At 37.7% G+C, this 26,384-nt stretch overlaps 1 protein-coding gene across 1 annotated transcript in view; it reads right to left on the reverse strand.

Moving 5' to 3' along the window:
* The window catches only part of IL1RAPL1 (interleukin 1 receptor accessory protein like 1), a 1,270,353-nt gene that overhangs the window by 22,783 nt on the left and 1,221,186 nt on the right, over positions 1-26,384 (reverse strand). The window contains exons 7-8 of the mRNA XM_007518830.3: positions 18,903-19,035; positions 17,406-17,551 (exon numbers count right to left, since the gene is read on the reverse strand). Of these exons, the coding sequence (XP_007518892.1) occupies positions 17,406-17,551; positions 18,903-19,035 (279 nt within the window). The remainder of the gene's footprint in view (positions 1-17,405; positions 17,552-18,902; positions 19,036-26,384) is intronic.

Consider the following 26,384-nt stretch of genomic DNA (forward strand, 5'->3'; position numbering starts at 1 on the left):
TGTGTTCTCATATTCTCTCTCTCTCTCCCTCTTCCTCTCCCTCTCTCTCTCTCCTTCCCTCCCAGTCTCCCTCTGTTTCTCACTCTCTCTCCCTCTCCCACCCCAACACACTCTTTCCCTCCCCTCTCCCTCCAAAAAATTGCCACCAGTGACAACAATAAAAAAATCATCCTCCCTCTTGGCAAGGCTAAATTTGTACTTGAGGGAAGCTTTTCTATTTTGAGAATTTCATCACAATAGACTATGAATTTTCCATAACAGTTTTTCCTCCTATAGCTTTTTTGGGTAACTTAGCATATTGTGTTATATCATTTAATTTTGTCTGTGATTTCATATTAAATTACATTATAATTACTTAATCTTAGGACCATTGCTCTGGCCATTCCCTCTGACTAGAATATTTCTCTTCTAGATCTCTGCTTCAGTCTTTACTCATATACTTCCTCATTTCAGTCCCTTGTCCACTTGTTCCAAATCACAAACCTGAGAATTCACTTTTCATGTACTTTTCCCCTGAAGCTCTTATTATTATATATTGGTATCGGTGTGAGTATTTATTATTATTTTCTCCCTTCCACTGGAATTTGTTTGTTTAGGGCAATTATTCTTTGTATTTTTGAAAATGTCATTTGCTCTATTTGTGTGTGAGTGTGTGTGTGTGTGTGAGAGAGAGAGAGAGCACGAGGGAGAGAGAGAGACACCAAAGCACTGCTCATCTCTGGCTTATGATGTTGCTAAGGGCTGAACCTTGGTGGATCCTCAGTCATGAAAGTCTTTTTTGCATAACCATTATGCTACCTTGTCTGTTTTCTACTGACCTCTCTCAAATGACACAAAAACTATTTGAAAAATAGTAGGTGCTCAGTCATATTTATTAAATAAACAAGTAGCTGCATGGTTTAAGAACAAATTATATGTATCAATATTAATTTATATATATATATTTTTTTCTTTTTTTCTTTTATTTGTAAAATAGAAAGTATCGACAAAACCACAGAATAAGAGGGGTGAAATTCCACACATTTCCCACCACCAGAGTTCCATATCCATTGGAAGGGTCATTATGGGGTGTAGAAGGTGGGAGGTCTGGCTTCTGTAATTGCTTCTCCTATGAACATGGGCATTGACAGGTTTATCCATACTCCCAACCTGTCCCTATCTTTCCCTACTGGGGCAGGGCTCTGGAGAGGTGGGGTTCCAGGGTACATTGGTGAGGGCCTCTGTCCGGGGGAGTCAGGTTGGTGTCATGGTAGCATCTGCAACTTGTTTTTGGAACGTGTATACCTTTGCTTCCTCCTTTCTTGTGGGACTAGGTTCAGTAGTTCTTGTAAGGTGGGGTTGATTGTGGCAAATTCCTTTAGTTCTTGGATATTTGAGAAAACCTTTATTTCTCCCTCATATTTGAAGGATGATTTTGCAGGATACAATATTGGTGGATGGAATTCCTTCTCCTTTAGAACTTTGAATGTCATTCCACTCTCTCCTGGCCTCTAGAGTTTGTAAAGAGAAATCTGATGAAAGTCTTACAGCTCTGCCTTTGTATGTAACTTCTTTCATTTCCTTAGCAGCCAGCAAAAAGTTTTCCTTCTCGTTGACTTCTGATAGTTTTACAATAATGTGTCTTGGTGTTGGTCTTTTTGTATTTATAAATCTGGGTGATCGTTCTGCTTCATGGATGAGAATGTTCTCATGGTTTCCTAAGTGAGGGCAGGTCTCAGCTAAAATTGCTCTGAAAATGGACTCTGGGCCTTTGACCTTGTCTTCCTCTTCAGATAAACGTATCACTCTTGTATTTGATCTTTTGATGGAGTCTGCAGTTTCACAGAGAGTTGCTTCAATCTTTCTAAACCGTTCCTCTCATCTTTGAATTGAAAAAGTGGCCTGGCTATATCTTCTGGACTAGAGATTATTTCTTCTGAATGTGTGGATCTTTTTGCTAGACCTTCTACCTGGGAATGGGTTGCAGTTAGGGTGTCTTTTACTCCCTGGAGTTCTAACTGAAGTTCTTTCAAGAACTTAGTGATGTCTGTTATAAGTTCATCTCTCATGTATTTTAATTCTTTTTAAAATTTTATTATTGTTGTTGTTATTGATGTCGTTGTTAGATAGAACAGAGAGAAATGGAGAGAGGAGGGGAAGACAGAGAGGGAGAGAAAGATAGACACCTGCAGATCTGCTTCACCGCCTGTGAAGTGACTCCCCTGCAGGTGGGGAGCCAGAGACGACCTGAACTGCCCCTGCGGCTACAGACAGACTATGACCCACATAGTCAATGACTGCCACCTCTCCAGATTCAAAGGAGGTCTCGAAACTTTACATCAGGCTCAACCTGACACTGTTGACTGGCTACGGAAGAAGGGCAAACGCTAGAAGAAGAAGAACCGGGACTCTTACTCCGGTCCTTAAGCTTTGCGCCACGTGTGCCTATCCAGTTGCACTACCTCGCGACTCCTGCATTTTAATTCTATGGTAACATGCTCTTTTAATTCTTGATTAAACTCTTGGAGAGCCCTTATAATGAGCTCTATATAGTCTGTCTCTGAGAGTCTCTCTAAATCTGTAATTCCTTGGATTTCCTGTTTTGTTTCTGTCTGGCTGATAAGGCATAGTTGGTTGTTTAGTTCGGTTTCTCTGCGCATTTTTTTGTGCTGGTTATTGATGGCCAGCAGATGGTGCTATTGTGATTTCTAGGTTTTTTTGCTTGTATGATCTAAGGTGTGTGGGACAGGGTGGAGGGTGGTTGTTTGGGGCTGTCTTGTGGTCACAAATGCCCTATTTTATGTTGTGTCCTTGCCCTGAATTCAGAAGGCAATGCCCCCCGAGTCAAAGACTGAGAGGTTTTAAACCCCTGTCTTTTTTCTTCCAGCGCTAGGAACAATGTTATTTGCTTTCTGCGCTTTAAGTGAAATCACCAGAATGGCACAGCTCAGCGTATGCACCGCCCAGAGCTCTGATTTGACTTTGCTGTTCTTCAGCCCGCGCCTGCACCCCTTTCTGCTTCAACCGCATGCGAGCACCCACCTGAGGCTGCACAACTTTCAGCTGTAGATTATGATTTTAGTTGGGTCTCTTGTTGGATTTATTTGTTGTTTTGGGAGGCAATTTATATGTTATTTAACCAGAGCACTGCTTAACTCTGGATTATGGTGGTAAGAAGGATTGAATCTGGGAAATCGAAGGCTCAGCTATGAGAATATCTTTGCATAATCATTATGCTATCTCACCCACCCTTAGTTTAGATTTGTATACTGTAAAATTCTAAGGATATCTTCATGGATCATTTTTTCTTGATCAATGTGTCATGACATTTGAGCAATTGATAAAGTAGTATAATTATTAACAATCAGTTCATTATTTGGTAATTTGTCTCCATTCTGTAGAAAAACCAAGTTCATAGTACAGATTTAGAAATGGTATTTCATTGAGAAATCCAGTGCTTTACACCTCTGCATTGCTATTGAACTAATTCTTCCCACTTATTTATTCAACCGTTTATATTCTTATTTAAATGTCATGAATGAAGCAGGTGTGGTAGTTTGAAATTTAGTGATTAAATGGTGGATTGAGTATGTCTTTCTCTAAAGGACATCATGTCTAGTTTCAGTCAGGCATGTACATATTAGATATTAGTAACAGAATAATAAATGCCACTATTTATTGTGCTAACCTTTCATATGATTGTACGATGCTTTTGGGCAAGGAGATGATTCAGTATTAGCGCTCTTGCTTTGCATATGTGAGGGCCTGCATTCATCACTGCCAACATAAGGAAGCAACAGACACTAAGCACAACTCCTTGGGTTACTGAGCAGTGATTTGTGTCCTCTGTCACACAGGAAATAAAATGGAAAAAATTGGCTGAGAAGATAGCTTAGTAGTGAAGCATAACATGAGGTCCTGAGTTCAAGCTTAAACTCTGGATAAAAAAAAAAGTTCTATTATAAGAGTTAGAACCACAGACTAGGTGAGTAGCACACTTTGTGTATTTTGTGTTTTCATTCAGGGATTTTTTGGGCGGGGGTGGGGTATTATGTGGCATACTACACAAACAGTGCCTGCAAAGCTTTTTGGTAAGTATTTTGGTGTGGAGGATAGGGAGAGTGGATGGCTTGTAGTAGAAAACAAATTTGTGTTTTGATTTATCAGCTACAGCATCTGACATTTTCTTTTCAAATCATAAGGATGTACCTTGTCAATAGTTTTCCTTGAAGGAAGAAGTCATGTTATCACTTAAGTCAGGCATCCCAAAGTTAGGTCAGAAAAAGAGGACTAAGTGTCTCTCTAGTGGGAAATTGACATATAATGTAAAAATGTATAGTGTAGCATTATTAACAGAGCTTTATTGCTGAAAGTATTCCCCTTTGGATTATGAAAGCATTGTTTGAAATATGTCTATCTGAACACCATTATGTGGGACTTACACAAACCGTTCTGTATTTGCACATGCATACAAACATACAAAGTATTCAGATGGGGCCTCCATCTTAGATCTCATAACACTGAGCATGATGAGAAGCAACTAGACAAAGAAAGAAGACTCTGCTATAATGAAGAACAAAATGAGCCTCGGGTGGCCAGCTTAGAAGACAAGCCTAGAGTATATTAAGGTGTCAGACTTCACTGATGCCTAAAGAAAATCTCTTAGAAAGTTTTTTTTTTTTTGTCTACAAGGAATTTCTTTTTCAACATGTCATACAAATAGACAGGCACAGATGGAATGTTACAAAATATCTCTTGAGGGAAAATTGTCAGAGTGAAGGTGGCATTGCCACTTTATTCCTTTCAGTTATAGGATTCAGTGTTTATCTTAAGCAGTCTTCCACTGGAGGATTTATTGTCACAGAACAGTTTGGGCTTCCTTTGGGAAAGCTTTGGATTGTCCAAAGAACTCAGAACATCTGGGCTGTTTAGAGAACCATTAGAAGGAGCCATGTTTTCTATAGAAGCACTGGAATGAACCCTTCTAAAAAGATGTGATGATTAGTATTATAGTTGAAAATAGATTTTAAAAATATTTTACACATGTAAAATTGTCTTGAATTATACAGTATGGGATGATTTAATAAACTTCATCTGATATTAACTATAATTATCTTCCTCTAGGACTTTCACATACTTTCTGATTATTGAAAGCATTAGAATACAATGTGCTTAACCGGGGATACTTCTCTCATGAGACAAGTTTCATTCAAAATTGTGGTGATTTCCTAAGAAGTAGAGACTATCAAGGCCAAAACAGTATCCAAAACATATGTTGCTATATTTAACCTCAGTGGAAGTAAAATAACAATTCCTTTCTTATCTCTCTTGAATATTTCTAATTACTTAATTTTTTAAAATTTCCCTTTAACTTTTTTATTTGATAGAGAAATTGAGAGAGGAGTGGGAGATAGGGAGAAATAGAGAAACATCTGCAACACTTCTTTACTGCTTATGAAGCTTCCTTTCTTTTCCTGCAGGTGTGGTCTGGGGGCTTGGTAAGCTGTATGCTTAACCTTTTGTACCACTGCCCAGACCCTATTTTTTTTTCTTTTTTTCAAAGCATTTTATGGATATTTGGAGGAGGTGGGGCTAGTGGTTTATAGTACAGTTGTTGACACATGGGCATAATTTCTCATCGCCCCATAATAGGCATCTGCAAAACACTCTCACCTCCAACCTAGGTCCACTTCCATTGTCATTCATGCCTTCTCTACCCCCTCCCTTCCCTGGAGTTCTTTGATTGGTTTAACACACCACACCCACTCTAGGTTTCACTTTGGAACACTACTTTTCAAGCATAAAACTGCTGAGGACAATAATGGTGTATTTCCCTTGCCTTTTCATTCTGTGAAGAGATAATAGTCATGAATTTATTAACACTTATTTGACTTCATTTTCTCCTATTAACACTCTGAGCAAGTAGTTATGTCTTCAGAACTCCCAGTAGCAGGACTGACCATTACTTGATTCCTTCTGAGACAACAGAAAATAGCTCCTTAAACTCTGACAGGCTGGCAAAATAGCTCACTTAGGTTGTGTGCAACCTTGCTGCACTTGAGACCCAACTTAGAGTCGGTCCCGCACTGCAGTGGAGGAAGCTTTGCTGCTGTGGTTTCTTCTCCATTCTGTTTCTCTCTCATTCTTTGTATCTGAATATGGTGGCCCAAACCAGTGAAGCCCAGGAGATGCCTAAACAAAATTGTGAAGAAGTTGAGAACTGAGTGGGTATCTTCTATAGGGTCATTGGAAAATTCATGACACCCTTTTGTATAGGAAAACAGAAAAATGTCATGATTCCTCTGACTAGCCACTATTATTTAATGGCCTGCGTTGTTGGGATATATAAGAAAGGCTTGTTTTCAGGCTAGAAGTATGTATCGACCTGTCAATGCCCATGCCCAGCAGAGAAGCAGTTACAGAAGCCAGACCTTCCACTTCTGTACCCCATCATGATCCTGGGTCCATGTGGAAGGGATGGGCTATGGAACTCTGGTGGTGGGAATTGTACCCCTCTTATCCTATGGTCTTGTAGATGATTATTAAATCAATTTTTAAAAGACCTGTTTTTTTTTTCTGCTTTGTAACCAAAGTACTGCTTCTCTGACTTAAGTTGGTGACAAGGATTGAACCTGCAACCTTGAAGTACCTAGGTTAATAAAAAAAACACTTTTCCATAGCTGTGATGTTATCTCCCTGGCCCATTAAAAGTCCACATTCAATAAAGAAGTTCTGTTCCACCTTCCCTTTATTTGTTATCACTGGTGCTTCTCCAAACCAGGTAGATTCTTGTAAAGGGGAAGGGAAAGAGGTGGAAAGACACCACAGCATTGAAGCTTCCTTCAGTGTGGTATAGGGGTCAGGCTAGAACTGGAGTCATACTCATGGGAGAGCAAGCACACTAGATATGCTATTTTGCTGTCTCCTTTCCCTGCTTTCATTACCAAAATGGCAGCAACACAGCCCTGCTTCATAGAGAATAGGATTTTTGGTGCATAAAAATTAACAGTGGTTTGAGAAAATAATGAAAAAGCAAAGATGTCCCATGACATGCAGTGTATTTTTTCTTTTATTTCCATATTTTTTTTTGAATAGAGACAAATTGAGAGGAAAGTGGGGATAGAGAGGAACATAGACATAAAGTAGGAGTAAAATGTATACATTCAAACTGATAGATGTTTAATGAATTTGGAATTTGTAACTCAATTATAAAACATTGATAAGTATCTTTTAAGTATTAAAATTACTTTGAGAATTTATTTTTTATTTCATTGGGGAATAAGGGTTTATATGACAGTTGTGGATACATGTGTAAAATTTCTCAATTTTCTGTAAAACACTGTCACCCTCAGCCTAAGTCCTCCTCCACCATCATGCACCTGGACCTGAAAGCCTCCCTCCCCCAGAGTCCTTTCCGTTGGAGTAATCCATCAGAGTCCAGGTTGGAGTAATCCATCAGAGTCCAGGTTCTGCTTTGTGTTTCTCCTTTCTGTTCTTATTTCTCAACTTCTATCCTGAGTGAGATCATTCCGTATTTATCCTTATTTCTGTTTCTTTCTTGCTGTCATTCTTTTTTACTTTTTAATAATTTTTATTTGTTATTAATATTTTGTTACACGATTGTAAGATGACAATGTATAGTTCCACACCACACCCACCACCAAAGTTTTGTATCCGCACCCTCCGGCCTCCCAGAGATAACCACTGTAGCTTTCACAAGTTTTACCTTTAGCTTGCTTCTGTTTTGGATTTTTTTTTTTTTTTGGCAAGTTCATGTAAATCAGATCCCTAGATTCCACAGCTGAGTGAAACCATCTTATAGTTGTCTTTCATCTCTTTACTTATCTCACTAGCATAATCACCTCCATTTTGTCCCAAAGGGTGCAGTATCTTTTTTGATTGCAGAGTAGTATTTGATGGTATATATATATTCTCCCATAACTACTTTGTTCAGTCATCTGTTGATGGGCATTTAGACTGCTTCCACTGATTGGCTACTGTGAATAATACACCTATCGACATAGCTGTTATAATACTGATCATCTCATTGAAAGCTGAACTCCTCTAATGTGGGACTACTCTCTACAAGCCACAGGTGTCAGTACCCACCTGTGGTTTAGGTGATAATTCTTCTTCCCTCCTTCCCTTTACTTTCTTAGCAGTTTTTTCTTTGACTCAGACCAGCAAGTGGCATGCCTTAGCTGCCAAACTCCTAGTTTGGTGTCAGCTGTCCCTGAGTATGGCCTTTTAGTCCCAGGAATCTTTCACGAGCCATGTGTCTAATCACCTATGGCTTGATGAGTTTCTGAAGAAATCCTGGTTGTACTTTGTTGGGTTTCAGGTGATTTTTGTTGCTTTCCCTAGTTGACCGAGAAAGCAAGAGCAAGTTTGCTGCTACTCCACAGATACATCTGCTCTTTCTGGTTTATCTCACTGCGTATGATTCTCCTTGCAATGAAATACTACTCAGCTATTAAGAATGATGAAGTTAAGAAATTTTTGCTTCATTGGATTCACTAAAATATTTTATTACCCTCTCTCCTGACTTTGTAAAACATATTTGTTATAAATAGTTGAAAGTTATACATAAATAAGAAATTAAAGATAATTTGCAATCATATTACCATGAGCTAATCACTATATCTAAGTTTTGTAAAGTATACATTACTTTTGGATGCATAAAAACATTAGGTTTTTATGTAAACTTAATAGGGACACGTGACCTAGACATTTAAATGCTAGTATTCCAGAATAGCTTATATTTTACCGTTTTCTCTAGACAGTCTGGAATGGAGTGGCTCAAGTTGGTTTATAATCTGAGTTCTTCTAGGTGTCCTCATGGTAAACTCTTGGCTAATTAAGTTTATTCACATGTAGATTTATTAAGGTACCATTCAAAGATGTCTGGCTCAGCATTGCAAGTCCAGCAGGAATTATTTAACACTGCCATAGAGATTCCCTCTATTTAAAAAATATATTGTTATTCATTGGGTAGAGACAAGAGAGGAATATAGAGAAAAGGGGGAGATAGAGAGGGAAAGAGAACGACACTTGCAGCACTGCTTCACCACTCATGAAGCTTTCTCCCTGCAGGTGGGGACTGGGGACTTGAAACTGGCTCCTTTGGGCACTGTAAGAGTTATATAATTAGCAATTGTTATATAAGTAACAATTATTTGGGGCAATTTACAAAGATTCCTCAAAAAGTAGGTTAAAAAATAATACAGTTTTAGAGAAGTGAATTCCAGTTTGTCTTAACTGCATTGTTTTACAGATGAGGTCAGTAGTTGAAAATGTACTTTAGCATTACTAATCTTCATGTCATTAAACTACTGAAAAACTCAGCCAGTGCAGATTTTTTTTCTGATCTTTTAAATGTATTCCATTAGGATACTTTTAATACTGAGATGCTTAAATAATCGACATATTTATTCATTTAGGGAGAATTAGAGACTTATAAATGTGCTGAAGCAATTATGAATTGTTCCCTTGAATCTATGTTACACTTTTTTCTTACACAGGAGAGTCAGAATTCAAAACTGTTTTTAAGCAATTTGTCATTAATGGCCTCTTGCACTTTAGTTTCCATGAATTTGGCAACATGCATATCTCAAGGAATTGTAATTTGTTTTGTAGTTGTAGAAATTTGTTATCTAGATATCTGAATTAAATGTGCAAATAATTAAAACTGTCCTGGGAAGAAGAACCATTTTATTTCACTTTCACAAATTTGCAAAATGAGATGCAGTGATTCAAAACTCTGTAAAATCTGACCACTGGGCTAGAACTAGTCACTCAGGGTTTAAAGTGTTCTTGTAAGATTCTTGCACTGGGGCTTAGGAGTAATTAGTTTATAAATGGTAATGGTGAACAACAGTGACACAAAGAGACTTCATCTAGGTCACACACAAGAGTCAAAAAGGAAACACTCAAGTAGCTGTCAGGCTTTTTCTTTTTTTAATCACAGTTCACACTTTTCAGTCACATCAGATTTCAATTCATGGTAATGCATCTTGGGTGGTTTTGAAAATGATCATTTTGTGTTTTCTTAAAGATACCACTGTTTGTTGTTTTATTTTTTGTTAAGTAAAAAACCAATTCTATTTTAATAGAAGTGAAATGTCCATTTTAATCCAGAGAAATCAACCTCTAGATATATTATTCTCCATAGAATGCATGTTAAAAATAGAATGTGTATCCTAATAGGCAGAGAGTTAACATATTTCTTACAGGTGGCAAATATAATTCGCAACACTAAAATCTAATATGAGTTACCATGGTAATTTATTGGAAATCAACACATTTTTTCCTACTATATGACCTGAGAGAGTAGTTAGGAATTTTTATGTGCCATGCCTGATTTCTTATTTTATACAACTGGTTGTCAAAGTTCAATATACAGAAGCTGCTTATTAAAAGTTATTCCTTGAATTTTATGACCCAATTGTGCCATTTCTCCCCGAGAGCAGAAATTCACTTCTGTGAAAATGCACACCAAACTCCCTCTTCCCAGTGGTGTTGCTTTAATCTAGGATGGTGGCAGATATCCCTCTGGCAGCAGTGACTTAACTACTGAGGACACCTAGCCCAGTGCTTTGTCCCAAGCTGGCACTTAATGCATGCTTTAGAAAATGGGGATGATTTTCTGCTTTTTCATTATCAGAACATTATGTGGATCATCTCTCCCCCCCCAACTGGGACATCACATCTGTATTATTACACCGCTCCAAGATGATTTCTTAACATATTGTGAGACCATAGAATAAATACCACAGCACTATTCCAACACTCGTGAAGTTTCCCCTTTACCCAGTGATCTCATGTGGTTGCTGGACGCAGAGGGTTACAAAAGGCAAGGTGTGTACAGTACCCCGTGAGCCACTTTCTGCCTCTTTATATGAGTTATCTTTCAGCAGCCTGTGGTGATGAGATTTTGAGCAGGACATGAAATACTGTCAATCAACAGTTGTCCTTCCCTAGAAATAATGAGGATACTAAGGTAGTACTGAGAAGAAAGAGTGAGTGGTGGGTGGCATCCAGATACATTATCCTCCTTTTGATCTTTGATATGTGGGTGGAATTGTGCAAATATCTTAAACTGAGCTTTCTCTTTTAATGACTGTTTGGCATTTTCTCACATAAAGGGATAAGTTCTAGTGGATTCCATCTGCCCTCTCTTTAGGTTTACTTGTGTTTCATAACCTCTAGTAGATACTAGACAGATGCCTGTTAAAGTGAACTCAACTCTTGAACATATAATAACCAGGTGGTTATTATTATTACTGGCCTGCTTCACAAGTCACTAAATTGACCAGTAATTTGTGGGGGTTCAAGTCTTACACTAGGTCTGCCCTTCCTAATACAGATTTAACTGAGTACAAGTGTTTAAAATGGGAAATTAGCAGTATTTACTGGCCACTATAGATGTTGTTTCTCCTTGGCAATTGCTATTTACATAGGCTGGAGTATACATACATATATCCCTGTATGTTGTTGAGACATTCTCAAGTGGATTTTTATTTTTTAAAAAGGAATATGTGGTAACTGTGTCCAACAATAAGGGTTCTCTACATTTAAGAGGTTAATTATTTGATACTTGAAAAGAGTGTCCTCTCAGACATGTCTGTGAGTAGCAAATGTGTTCTATACAAATGTGTTCATTGAATATGAGGCAAGTAACCTCATTAAGAGTAGAATGAGAGGGTAATGTATTAATGTTCAAATAGGTTCAAAGGTGCTGACCACATAAAAAAGAATGAGGTAATTAGTTGGAAACAGTTCCATTGACTGGCTATACTACTTTCATTTCCTCTGTCATGGAAACAGTGAACTCAAGAAAGCCAGTGGCCCTTTACCTAATATTTGATGTTACTGAGGAAGTTAGAGGATCTGTTGTCTAGGAGAAGATCTCAGTATACCAGGTGTGGTCCACAGACTAGCAAAATCAGCAATATGAAGGAACTTAGTTGAAATTACATCGTGACTCCTACCCCAGACTACCGAATAGAAATAACTTACTTATTTATACTTATGTAGAGAGGCAGAGAAAGAGTGAAAAAGACCATAGTACTGAAGCTTCTTTCAATGCAGTGGGGGCCAAGCCCAAACCTGGGTCACCCATATGGCAAATCAGTGCACTACCCAAGTGAGCTTGCCTGAGAATCACTTTTTTTTTTTAATAAACTCCCTAAGTAGGTGACTTTTATATTGAAATAACAACACAAAGTTTGTAACATGGCTTTAAAGATTGATTATTGTCTCTCCAAGATTAAAAACATAAGGGAGCTAAATTTTACTAATTCTTATACTGTAAAAAGAAAGTTGATCCCCCTATGAAATCTGCTATAATCTTAGAGGATTTTTAGGATGAGTTTTTCTGATATTCATATGGTAGATCAGTGGTTGTTGGAACTGTTAGCAAGTTGCCCCCAAGGATCATTTGAAACGTTTTTGGTTGTGGGGGTCGGGCAATAGCGCAGCAGGTTAAGAGCATGTGGCACGAAGCACAAGGACCAGCTTAAGGATTCCGGTTCAAGCCCCCGGCTCCCCACCTGCAGGGGAGTCACTTCACAAGTGGTGAAGCAGGTCTGCAGGTGTCTATCTTTCTCTCCCCCTGTCTCCCCTTCCTCTCTCCATTTCTCTCTATCCTGTCCAAAAATGACATCAACAACAATGATAACTATAACAACAATAAAACAAGGGCAACAAAAGGGAAAAATAATAAAAAAACATTTTTGATTGTCACAGCTGGGGAAGGTATGATAGACATCTAGTAAATAGAGGACCGAAATGCTGTTAAACATTCTACATTGCACAAGACATCACTGTATAAAGATTAAAATGTCAATAGTGATTAAGAAACTTCTGTAGACAGGTATTACTCAGTGTATTTTATCTTATCACATCTATGAAGTGAGATACATACACTGAGTACAAAAGTGCAAGTTAAAAATCTTTGCCAAAAATCAAAGTAGGAGAAGATGTAAGATTCAGTAAAGCAAGTTAAAGACTTCCAGTGACTATGTATAATTAATAATTGGTCCACATGATAGTTACATAGGACTGATAAAAACTGAAGGGCTTATTATTCTTGGCTACTAGTATTAGTTTTGTCCAGGATCACACCATTATTAATTGAGAAATGAATTATTGATCCTTTCCCTCCTAATTGTTGCCCGGAGGGCTGGAGAGATAGCGCATCTAGGATACCTGCTTGGCCACGCACATGAAACAGATTCGAATCACACCTCTACAACATTGTGAGAAAGTTTAGTGTTGTGCCACCTCTCTCTCTCTCTGCAATTTATTATTTTGTTTTATTTTATTCTGTTGCCACCAGGGAGATCACTGGGACTTGGTGCTAGTACTACAAATCCACTGATCCTGGCAGTCATCTTTTCTTTTTTTCCTTCTATTTTATTTGATAGAACAGAGAGAAATTGAGAGGGAAGGGGTAGATCCAGAAGGAGAGAGGAAGATAGACACCTGCAGGTGAGGAGTGGGGAGTTTGAACCCCAGACCTTGAGCATGTGTGCTCAACCGGTGTGCCACCACCTGGCCCCTCTCATTCTGTTTCTATTTTAGAAAGACAGCCCAGAAAAGTCCCAGTGATGACTAAACTAAATTTTAAAACAAGATGCTGCTTGAATATTCTAGTGAAGGAAACTGTGCATACTGTGTTATATAGCAATTTTCCATGTGGTAGTTAATGAAAAATTAGGATCTACATTCTCTCGTAGGCAGAACTTAAGAAACTAGGACAGAAAGAGAGTACGTAAAGTGAAACTTGGACTGAATTTGGTGTATTGCACCAAAGCAAAGGACTCTGGGGAAGGAGGGAAAAGGTTGGAGGGTGTCGAGAGGGTATTGGGTCTCAGCGCATTATGGCGGAAAAGGACTTAAGTTGGGGGTGTGGATATTTTGCAGACACCTATCATGGGAGAGATGAGAAATTGTACCTATGCATCAATAACTGTATTGTACTATTATCCCACCCCCAGTAAAATGATAAAGGAAAAAAATTAAAAAATGGATCAAATAGACCTCTTTAGATTTCATGTTGAGGGAAAATAAGTTGGAGGTAACCTCACTTAAATCTTCTATCTCTCAGGTCAATTTTATGTCTGTCACTTTGGTGATAATCAGTTGACATTGTTGGAGTATGTGTGCCAAGAAATTGAGAGGTACAAAAATCACTTGTATTGTACTAGTGGCATCCATAATATAGTTGTTAAGTATGACTACTTGTTTGGTATTGGTTATCAAGAAAAAGTAAGAATTGGGGGCAGATACTTGGACGTTTTGCACATCTTAGATACAGAAAAGCAAGACAGATGTTACAGGCTAAAAGACACTTACTGTAAAATGTCAGATATTTTCTTCTAAGGAGGGAAGTTGTTAATCTAATGGTCTGGAGGTGCTGCAGCATCATAATTCAAGTTCCTTAGTATTGGGGGGGGGCATTACATAAGCAGTGGCTTCTGGAAAGCAATTCTTTTGTGGACATCTATTTTTAATGAATCACTGTTTTACTAGGATAATGTTATATTATGGACAGAGTTTAGCAGTTGAAACAGCTCTACTCCCTTACTGGATCTCTCCATGAACAAATACACTAGGTAAATACTAACAAGGATGGGGCACATGTTACAAAAATGATTCATTGCAAAGCAGGGATAAGTGGTCCACTGGGTTTAAATTCATCCAGCTTTAAAACAATGCATCCTAAATTATGTGCATGCTAATTACATTACTAGAGATATTTTCAGGACTAGGAAGTTCATTGAGCAAGTCTAATTCCTATTGATTACATTCTTGAGTGTGTGTGTGTGTGCGCACAAGAATTAAAATGGGTTTAAGGGGGAATAGAGAAAACCTAGATGTTTATCATTATTAATTGGTGCTAGTCTCTCAGAAAGATACTTCACTAGAGTTCTTAAACTGTTATAAGTCATGATGGACGGATTGCTGATTTATTATAAACAAAACATCCAAACATAACCATTGAGAACAAGCTTGTTAATGAGTCTCCCTTTAATGTGACAGTTTTAAAGCAAAGAATTCACTAGAGCACTATTCTGTTAGGAATGCTTAGTATCAATGTAATTTTAAAAAGAGATGATGGCATTCCAATTTATACTGGTTATTATTTCCTATTAATTCATTTTGTGAGTTCTAGACCCATAGTAGGTTCTAAATGAATGAATAACTGAATAAAGTTCTCCTTTAAGACAACACAACATAAATTAAACCAACATAAATTTATTACAAAGTCAAATACAGAATCAATGGAATAAATTGATGAGGCTTTGATGGAGTTTTTAGTGGAACACATTAACCAGGAGTTCATTTAACTGAAGTAGAAGCATCCCATAATAGCTACTAACACTTAATGGGTGATAAATATGTGTCAGATACTGTGATATGTGTTGGCATAAATCAGTTAATTTAATCCTTAGACCTGAACTCCATGGTAGGTACTATAATCCTATTCTATAGAAGAGAAATTTGAGACCCAATGGAACCAAAATGATTATTTGTAGCAAGATTACAGAGAGTGAGCCTTGCTCTGCAGTTCACAATCAGGTGGTAAACATGCCCACAGGGTGAGGTCATCCAGAGATGGACAGGAAGAAAGAGGAGAAATTTAGGATTGCCTAGACAGTGGAAGAAAGTCTCCGTCTGGTCTGAAGCCAGAGCATCTAGGAAACTGAAAGTTAGTATTTGATACAAGTATCGGTAATTAGAAACCTAAACAAAGATATCTGGGTAAATGGCAGCCTTCAACCTAGGTTTTAATTGCACATGGATTGCTATTGAACAAGAAAGAATGGTACAGTGAAAGTGCCTACTCACTGGACTTGTGGGAGGCAAGCTTATCAGGCTGTGAATGAGTCTGGGATAAGGGGCAGGGCAGTCATAGACTAATCTGACTCCATGGCCCTTCCCCCTTCATTCCTTGCTCACTATATGGGATAGTTTTTTGTATAGACATAAAAAATATTTCTATTGCGTTTCTGGAAAAAATTTTCTGCATTGATTTTGGTTTTTTTCTTTATTAATTTAATAATACTGATTGGGGACAACTGTTTCTAATGGCTGTACTTTTGTATAAAATGGGACAATAATTCCCGTTAAAGCACATTTATGAAACTATAATAGCTTGGCATAGGGAATATATCCCACCTGTACTTCATGTAAATTTGCTGATATTTCACAGACTGGACTATAGGTTACATATTCATATTTTATTCACTGCCTTCTCTTTACACTCCTCCAGGCATGGGTCCCCTAATTTGTGGTGAGAAGTGGGTATGAGAAACACAGAGGTGGCCTTCTAATAATTCTCTTTTCCAGACATGGCATGAACGTCACTGGAAGGGAATGTGATCCAGTATGAGCTGAGAGATCACTTGGAAAATGTTGTTGCTAGCGGTGGCACACCTTTCCTCTCTGCCCACATTCCCTAAAAGTAGACTACCTTCAATACTGGGGTCACCTTGGCAACAGAGGTACCTGTTTTCAGGAACATTATTCAAAGAGAATCTATTGTCCAGTAAGGCAGAGCAAATTTCAACTTGCTCTTTCTTCTTCAACCTCAAAGAGTCTAGGATTAAACGTGTACTTTGAAGTGAAAAATCACTGTAAATTTGCTGATTAAGAATACTAAGTGCATATGTTCCCGAAACTAGAAGACAGGGCTCAGATTTTATAATTGTCACTGATTTCAAACAATTCACTTTACGTTTATATAGATGTTTAATCCCATGTGTAATATTGTGGGGCTATAGTGGAATCAAGTTCAGTATAACAGACGCTGCACTAAGTCCATAGCACTCCTTGGTAGAATTATTAATGATAACTGAATAGTTCACTAGTGAACAATTAATGTATTATTACTCGAGGAAAGACATTATACAGGTAAATATATGTCAAGGAATGCTGCAGTAATAATTCTACCAGACATAGTTCTTATTTTAAAGAAACAGCTTTTTCAGTAAGAGCACAATCATTTTAATTCATTGAATAGAGGACCTCATTTATAGTAAGGTGTGTTCTTTACCACCAGTTACTGGCTCCAATAATATAAACAAAATTAATTTTAAGTTAAAGATTATAAATGTTTTACTTACTCTCATAATAATAAATACCTCCCTGTATAGTTCTCTGTGCCAGATTCTCCATATTTGACTTTTCATCATTCAAACACTACAGAAGATTGATATTACACTCCCCCGCCCCACTTCAGGGAATTCAGTGCTGTCCTTGAGGTTACATAGTTGATATTAAAGCAGAACATGATTCTATTTATGGCAACCCCTCCACTGTGCTATCTTAAAACTGTATATAGTAAGATAATATATTTTTGCTTTCCAAACATCTCCCATTAGAGATTTGACCATCCAAGCTTAGAAGGTTACACTTACCACGCTTGTGAAGGAGAACACTGGCATGCCGGCGTCCATTTCCATTTTCAACATAACAGGAGTAATTTCCCAAGTCTCCTTCTTCTACAGAGTCTACAATTAATGAGATGGAAACTTCCTGTTCCCCCAGATGCTCCTTAAGAATTCTAAAATATAAAACAAAACAATCCCACACAGACATACACACATGAAAAAAAGAAAGATGACTCTAGGGCTGATGTGCAAATGTCCATAGCACATGTGCTTTAAGTTGGCTGGCCAAAGGTCAGAATAGTACATTTCTGAGCTACTTTGACATTTCAGTTGCAATCTCTATTCTGACTTTTTTTTTAAAGAATCTTTCAGACAATTGGAAAATTACAAAGGAAGGCTCCCTTTCCTGCTCACGATGTTTCCACCTCCACTTACTTGGTAACTTACTTCTACACAAATCTTAACATAGAATTTACCAAAAAAAAACCTTTCTAGATAACCTGCCCTAAGCACATGCAAAAAGAGAGAGGAGGGAAATTAGGTGGTTTATTGCCTTTCAGTATAGCATTTCAAAATTTATAGTAAAACAGGAAGAGTTTGTAGATAGGAAAACATTCCAAAACAACATTTGCTACATAGTGGAGAAAGGTCCACCTGGGCATTTCAGAACCCCCATTGGAGGGCAATATTCTTAAGTATTTGTTGCTAAGAGGAAGATCCCAATACAAAATATATATCACATTTTCCCTTAGGCCTATGGTCAGGTTTTAAAAGTCCTTGCTTCTAAAGGGGAATCTTGGTTAAAATAAAAATCTATGTATCCAGAATATGTGATCTTTAGATCAGGAAATATTGCAAGTCATCAGCATTTTGATTCAGTTGACTTAATTATATGTATCATTGCTAATTTACATTCTGATTAAAAACAGGTATCTGTAACCAATCATAATTTCAGTCATACTGTGATACATCCTTAGATAAGTCAGTTAATTTTCCAAAAAGAGGATTAAGCATTATGCCCTTAAATTAACTATTTTTAGTATTTATTCTCTAGCATTCCCACTATATATTTAAGCCAGATAAAAGAAGGTGATAAAAAACGTTTTCTAGTCTGATTCATGGCTCAAATATGTAAAAATTATGAAAGGGAATAAGATTATGTTGGCTGAGTCTTAGTACCTTGTTAATATTTTCCTCCCAACAATTTAAAAATAGATATTTTAACAGTCACAATATCTCATTCTCCATGTTTTGTGGTATCTTGGCCTGTCTCACCCATGATATATTTCTTTAAAAATAAACACAAAATTCTTCTTTCTCCAATTTATTTGCAGATAGTTTACAGTTTCAGATTATGTCCATAGTCAATTGCTTAACAGAGTTTCGCCTCTTTGCCATTAGGTGCTGTGATAGTTTTATTATAATAGTAAATTGCCTAATTTTTTCCCCTTTATTTCAATATCTATTCACTAACAAAGTAAATGTCAATCTTGGTTGCACAAGTTAAAAGAAAAAAAATTTTACCTAATGTCACTCTCCCAAACTCGATTTTCATCCAGATCTTCAATAAACTTCTCTCCTTTCATCCAGTAAATTAAGGGACTGACATCACCACTGTACCCAAAGAAAGCTCTGCAGGTTAGATTAGCTGAGTCGCCTGTGGAGAGAAGTGATAGATAGGTTTTAAAACTAAGTGTACATTTATTTTAGGCATACTGGCAGGTAACATTTTCCCCATTTTTACTGGATAGGACAGAGAGAAAGATAAGATACCTGAAGACCTGCTTCAGCGCTAGTGAAGTGACCCCCCCCCCCCGGAGGTGGGGATCCCAGGGCTCGAACCAGGATCTTTGAGCACTTAATCCCCTGCACCACAGCCCAGCCCCACTCCTGCACTTCTCTACCTAATTATATGTTTAGTGAGATATATTAGTAGTCTGAAATTTGTCTTGGAGGGAATATTAAATCGCCAAATGTTATAAATCAAACTGACTTTGTACTTGAGAAAACAAAGGATAAAGTGGTAATAACACAAATTGAACTGTCACATCTATAGCTATTATATTGGTAACAGCACATATATAAATATAATCCTCTAGTATCTAAAAAGTATCATAGGCATCATTTGTGAACAAATAAAGTTGACATATACCTCTAGTGTGTTACTTGCCAATGTAATTCAAAGTATCAACCACTTTTTATACTTGTAAAATCAATGAAGAACAGTTACCAACACACTGCTCTTGGTACTTTTGTTCTCACTTCATTGATGGGTTAATGGTTTACAGTATGATTGACTATGGACACAATTTGTCATCTCCCTGTGATAAGGGTCCACAGAACACTCTCACCCCCAACTTAGGTCCTTTTCCACCATCCTGCATCAACACCCTCTCCACCCCCACACATTGAGCCTCATATAATATAAAAAACTGTGGTCTGGAAGGTGGTACAGTGGATAAGGTATTGGACTCTCGAGCATGAGGCTATGAGTTCAGTCCCTGGCAGCACATGTACCAGAGTGATCTGGTTCTCTCTCTGTCTCTCTCTCTCATGAACAAATAAAATTATATAAAAATAAAAACTCAGTCCTTCTATAGAGTTAAATATTATAACAAAAGACGCAATCTAGGAGAAATGGTTTTTTTTGTTAGTTTCTAGTATATGTCATTTATTAGAATTGGAACTTAGAAATAATAAGTACATTCAAGATACACAAGAGTTGAATACATAATTAGTAAAATTTTGGTAGAGTAGAAAACAGTATAAAGAAAATTGAAACAGAATTATCATATATTGTATTCGTTGTCTAATGAGTGTATGGGTATATTTTCAATTAAAAAGGAAAAACAACTCAGAACAGTTAGCGTAGAGCTTGGGAAGATCATTATTAAATTAATATCCTTGATATCCTTGAAACTTGAAAATTAATCCCAGCCAGAATTCGGAAGAAACTATAAGGAAAGGACATTAGTATTGCAACTCCTAAGATAACTATTAACCTTGTTTATGCTTGCATATTTCCACAAACTTTAATACTATCTTAACATTATACTCACGTCTTCTACAGTTTTATTTAATTTAGATAAGTATGGTTTCAGTTGTTATTATCTGTTCTTACTTAACCCAGGAAATCTCAAACTGATTGTCAAAGCCCACCCCTTATCAGATTTGACTCAGCAAGTCTGGAGAGCTGCAGGGATTTTAAACAAGCTCTCTCAGGTGATTTGCATCTAAGTGGTTGCAATTAACTGTATGGAACACTTTCTTCTTACTTGGATTTTGTTTAAAGTAGATTTGGGACTCAAAAGCATCAAGATCAAAAGACATTTGGGGAAGAGGAAAAAGGATTCATAGCAAGTACAGCTGGGTCACTGGTGCCTCAATCTAAACTGCAGAAATACTGTCCACTTCAAAGTGAAGATAGGAAAACATTCATTTCGGTAGAAAGTTCATTATTTCCGACTGTAGATCCTTTTGAGTTATTAGGTTCTGGCTCTTTTTTCTCTTTGTAAATCTTAGGTAAATGATAAATCCTCTCCTGTCTGGTACTGACTTAATTTATCCTTTGTTCTAGCACCTCCTCTCCTAGCCCTGACCCAGGGAAACATCTGTTTTGTTGTCACAGGGACCAGGAGTTATCTCACCTAGCAGTGGGCTTAAGTTACAATGTGTGGGAATCTGGGTTCCAATTCCAGGCAACCACATGGGAGAATGGGGGTGGGAGACGAGTTTTATAAGTCGTGCAGCACTGGGTTGTCTCCCCCTCTAAGGCTGCCAGGAGCAGTGCAGTCACGCAGGCACATGCATCCCAGCGGTATTATTAACCGTGGTGGCAAAATAAAAATAAAGAATTGTCTCCACCTGGAATTCACCCCAAATCCCTTTCCTTCAAATAAATCTTCTGTTTTGATTCTACATTTTTTTTAAGTTTGAGATATTCAATCAAATATTCCCCTCATATTAAATAGTGATTTATATGACTGCAAATTGATAGGAGTGCACATAAACACCATTCCCACCACTTCTTCTTCTAGCGTTTGCCCTTCTTCTGTAGCCAGTCAACAGCATCAGGTTGAGCCTGATGTAAAGTTTCGAGACCTCCTTTGAATCTGGAGAGGTGGCAGTCGTTGACTATGTGGGTCATAGTCTGTCTGGAGCCGCAGGGGCAGTTCGGGTCGTCTCTGGCTCCCCAGCGATGGAACATAGCGGCGCACCGGCCATGGCCTGTTCGATAGCGATTGAGGAGGGCCCAATCATAACGTGCTAGGTCAAAGCCGGGTGGACGCTTGCAGGGGTCTGTGATGAGGTGTTTGTTCTTTACCTCAGCTGACTGCCAACTCTGTTTCCAAGAGACTGGAACAGAGAAGTTCAGTGTAAGCACAGGGGACCAGATTGGGTGACGAGACGTCAAGCGTTGGACAGGGTGGGCGAAGATATCCGCGTATATTGGCAGGTCCGGTTGAGCGTAGACGTGGGAAATGAACTTAGATGATGCCGCATCCCGACGAATATCTGGCGGGGCGATGTTGCTAAGAACTGGCAGTCATGGAACCGGGGTGGAACGGATGGTTCCAGAAATTATCCTTATGGAGGAATATAATTTGGAACTGACCAAGTGGACATGGGGGCTACGGAACCATACTGGGGCACAGTATTCTGCAGTGGAATAGCATAATGCCAGAGAGGATGATCGTAGTGTGGAAGCGCTCGCGCCCCATGAGGAGCTGGCCAGTCTTGCAATGATGTGATTCCTTGCGCCCACCTTTGCCCACCACTAAAAGACTATGTCCCATCCCCCCGGCCCATGAAGCTGAGCATTCACCCTCACCCTCCACCTAGGGCTTTTTATTTGGTGCCCTACTCCATTGATTCTACATTTGAACTGGTTATAGCATCTGTCTGGCCCTGTCATATCTTATGAGCAAAAATTTCTTTAACGTGTTATTTTTGTATCTCTGAGAGTAATATTTTGTGAAATTATTTTGTTAACATGAATACAATTCCTGTCTCTTTAGCTTTAAAGCATAAGAATGAGCAATATGATTTTAATATTTTCATCCAGTATGAGCTTATCTAAAGAAACTGTTCAATTTCTTATTTGGCAATCCTAGCATGTGATCGGGAGAGTCAAAGCACAGTGGTTCTTTATCTTCGTCCATTTAGATATTGAAAATTCATCTCCAAGTCTCATCTCTTACACCTAAATGACAGCACTAATAATATTTATATACTTAACCAAAAATATAGGAAATTAGCATTCGAATCCTACAAGTAACAGAGACATACGTGAATTTTCCTCTCAATTTCATATCTTTCCCTTCAAATAATAGAAACATGTAAGTTATGGCCTAGGGAGTTGCACACAACAAAAATTATCAAGTCAACTAGGGCTGGAGTTCTGAAGATAATGGTATTCTTGCTGTCTCAATTTGATATCTGTAAAAGCTATAGTAAATTGCACTAAATGTTTCTGCCACCTTTTTGGCAGAAAGGTGCACCGTCAGCTCAATCTTACCAGGTTCAGAAGGAAGCACTCTAAAATTGATCATAAAAAAATCATTTGCTAGCTAAAAGGAGAACAATGCTTGTCACACAGCAGCTTTTCAAGTAGGCCAGGATGTGAAGGGGCATTAGAGGAAAAAGAATACATTTTCTCTTCAACTAGTGGATTTCAGTCTGAATAGGGACACTTGTTATTTAGTGTCATTTGACCAGTTCTCAAAATGAGAACTGAGAGCAGTTTCTCCCCACTAGAGGACACTCTAACTTACAGGGAAAACAAAAGCTCTTTAATTAAAAGAAAATTTCTCCAGTTATTAAAAAGCACCAGCGTTCAGAGGTCTTACTTATTAGAATTAGGAAATAGGGATCATTTGGGGGGTTTTAATTTCATTTACACCATTACTTATGTATATTAAAATTACTCTCCGGTCATGGTAAAGATTGATGTTTTGCTAAAGACTCCATTTAAGACAAATACAAAATGGCTTACAGAACACACGTTTTTCAACTAATTACATTGAATGACTCTCCTTTCAGAAAGCTTTCTTTTCCCACGGAAAGTATCTCTTTCAGGGTGTCATTAAGATGTCTCACCTGGAAGTATGCCTGCTTTGCCAAGCAGTAGACCCAGGTGGAAGCCTGCTCCCTACCACAGTGGGCATGGGCAGAAGTGTCTTTCCCTCTTTCTATCAGAAAGAAAGCTAGCCGGGAGCAGTGAATCCTCAGCAGTAACAAAACAAACAAAATGTCAGAAATCTCTTTAAGTCGTTTTATGTGAATAAGTGTCAGGATCTGTGAAATGTAATACTTGCTAACATCTAACTATAGATAGTTCTTTGGAAATTTGAGATTTATCAAAGAATTCCACAAGTAAAAGGAATGGCTTTGCAACCACACTTGGGCCACAGTTTGGTTTACCCTTTCTTTCCTTGTTTCTTAGGTTCTACATGTAAGTGAGATCATTCAGTATTCATCCTCCTGGCTTATCTCACTTAACATGAGTCCTTCAAATATGCAGACACCCTTTGTGGCAGATAAGGAATTGTATTTATGTGACAATATCTTATATTTATTTTTTAAATAAATAATTTATATGGAAGGAAAACTAAAATTAAAAAAAAAAGTTACAGTGTGCTGATAATTAAGGATGTTACCCCTGGGGTATGTAACATCAAATTTGCTCAAATCTGAAGTGAACAAAACCACAGAGAGCCAATATAGCCACTTTAAAATTTACTAACTGTGATTTAGTTGCAGCATCTAATTTATTTATGGAAATGTTTTATAGTATTTTTACCACCTCTGTAGCTTTTTATATTGAATAGCACTCTTAGATTTAGATGTTTATTTTTACCAGAACTCTTCTCAGTTGAGGCTTATGGTGGTATAGGGATTTGAAACAGAGACCTTTGGTGCCTCAGGCATGAAAACCTTTTTGCATAACCATTAAGCTATCTCCCCAGCCCTGGTGTAGCTTTTAAGAACAAAGCAAATTTACTTGGCTAACCAATAGATTGTAAGAGGACTTAAGTAACTACAAATAACTTGGAGTTAATTAAGTTAATAGACATCTATAGTACCCTTGGTGAGTGAATGCTCACTAATCACTAGCAATTACTACAATTATTATGGGATTTAAAGTCCTTTATAAGTGATGACTGTGGTTGTTGCATCAAGTTAGACTAAATTATGGCTTTCATGAGACTGAGAGTAGCTTCCTGTTATGTGAACATCTTGTTGGGAAATCTCTCTCACTGAGGAGAAGCTGAGAGGCCTAGCAGAACCACTACAGAATGGAGAGGAATCTTACATGCTTGAAGGAAAGGGCACTGTTAGTAATACATTGTGTTTGGATGGTTGAAAGATTATTGTAATGAGCCAAGCTGTAGTTCTTGAGGATTGTCCTCTATACATGTGATAGAAGAGTTTATGGGGAGTCAGGCAGTAGTGCAGCAGGTTAAGTGCATGTAGTGCAAAGCGCAAGGATTCCAGTTCAAGCCCCCGGCTCCCCACCTGCAGGGGCATCGCTTCACAGGTAGTGAAGCAGGTCCGCAGGTGTCTATCTTTCTCTCCCCCTCTGTCTTCCCCATTTCTCTCTGTCCCATCCAACAATGACAACTTCAATAACAACAACAATAAAAAACAAGGGCAACAAAAGGGAAAATAAGTAAATATATATAAAAAAGAAGTGTATGCTATACAGAACAACCAGTGAATACCAGTCTGAAGGGAAGCATCAGCTAACATCTGGTACTGCCTGAGAAAGGCCAATTTTATTCCTCAGTTGAAGTGTAAATGAAAAATGCAACTTGGTTTTTGCTTCTGGCAAAAGACATAACTACTAAAAATTTGATTCACTTCAAAAATGTTTTAAGACATATGCAAAGTAGACTTGCTTTTTGGTGGTGTAGACATTTTTTGGATTTTTATTGAAGAAGCCTTACTGTTTTCAAAATTTTGTGATTGCATCTTGGTGGAGGATAAGGTATATAGACATCTATCTTGGGGAGAGGTGGATCTTTACCCATAACAAGAATCCTAGAAATAAAAATTTCCTCAGTGAATTAAATCACTGTACTAAATCTCTCATTTAAATTTTTATGGTGAAGAAATCCTTCCATTGTCTCAGATCTTAAGGTGAAATTCACTTTTTCAGTCTCCAACTATTTAAATCAGCCATCACAATACAAAAAAAAAATCATTTGTGGTCAACAAACGCTATCCATACACATTGCCTTCATCTTTTTGGTACTTCTGTCATCTCTAAACCCCAGTCAATACATATTAAGGCAGAGACCACTATATATTTCAGTGTGCTATCCTTCTTAGTAACATAATTCCCAATGTTTCAGTAAAGTACATGGCTACCATCTACAGAATAGATTTTCTTACAAGTAGATATGAACATATGTGTGTAGAAGTGATAATGCACTTTCCTGGTTTTCCTCATTATGACAAAGCCCTGGACTTTTTCCCTCTTTTGTAGTATGGAAAGTTAGATGTAGATGTGTCTACATCTAACTGGTTGGTGTCTGTCATTGATATGGAGATAAAATGCAGGTATAGAATGATATAATGGACCTAGGACTCTGAATGATAAAAATCATGATAGTATACTAACTACTTTGATTTGCTTAATGATATAGACAAGATCCAAATTTACCTCTTGTTAATAGGATAACTTCCCTCACTATCTTATGTGAAATGCAGAAATAGAAAAATTCAACAACACTTTGAGAAGCAAAGTATGAAGTGATTTTTATTTGGTTGTTACTGCAGCAGTTTCACTGCTCCAGACCAACTTTTTTTTAAATTTATTTTTTATTTAAGAAAGGATAAATTAACAAAACCATAGGGTAGGAGGGGTACAACTCCACACCAACTTTTTCTGAGAGACAAAGACACCACAGCACTGAAGCTTCCCTTAGCACAATGGGGGGTTGACCTGCATCTGGGTTGTCCCCAAGACAAAGCCAGCACAGTATGCATGTAGGCTATCTT

The sequence above is a fragment of the Erinaceus europaeus genome, chromosome X (genome assembly GCF_950295315.1).
Source record: "Erinaceus europaeus chromosome X, mEriEur2.1, whole genome shotgun sequence".
Taxonomy (NCBI): Eukaryota; Metazoa; Chordata; class Mammalia; order Eulipotyphla; family Erinaceidae; genus Erinaceus; species Erinaceus europaeus.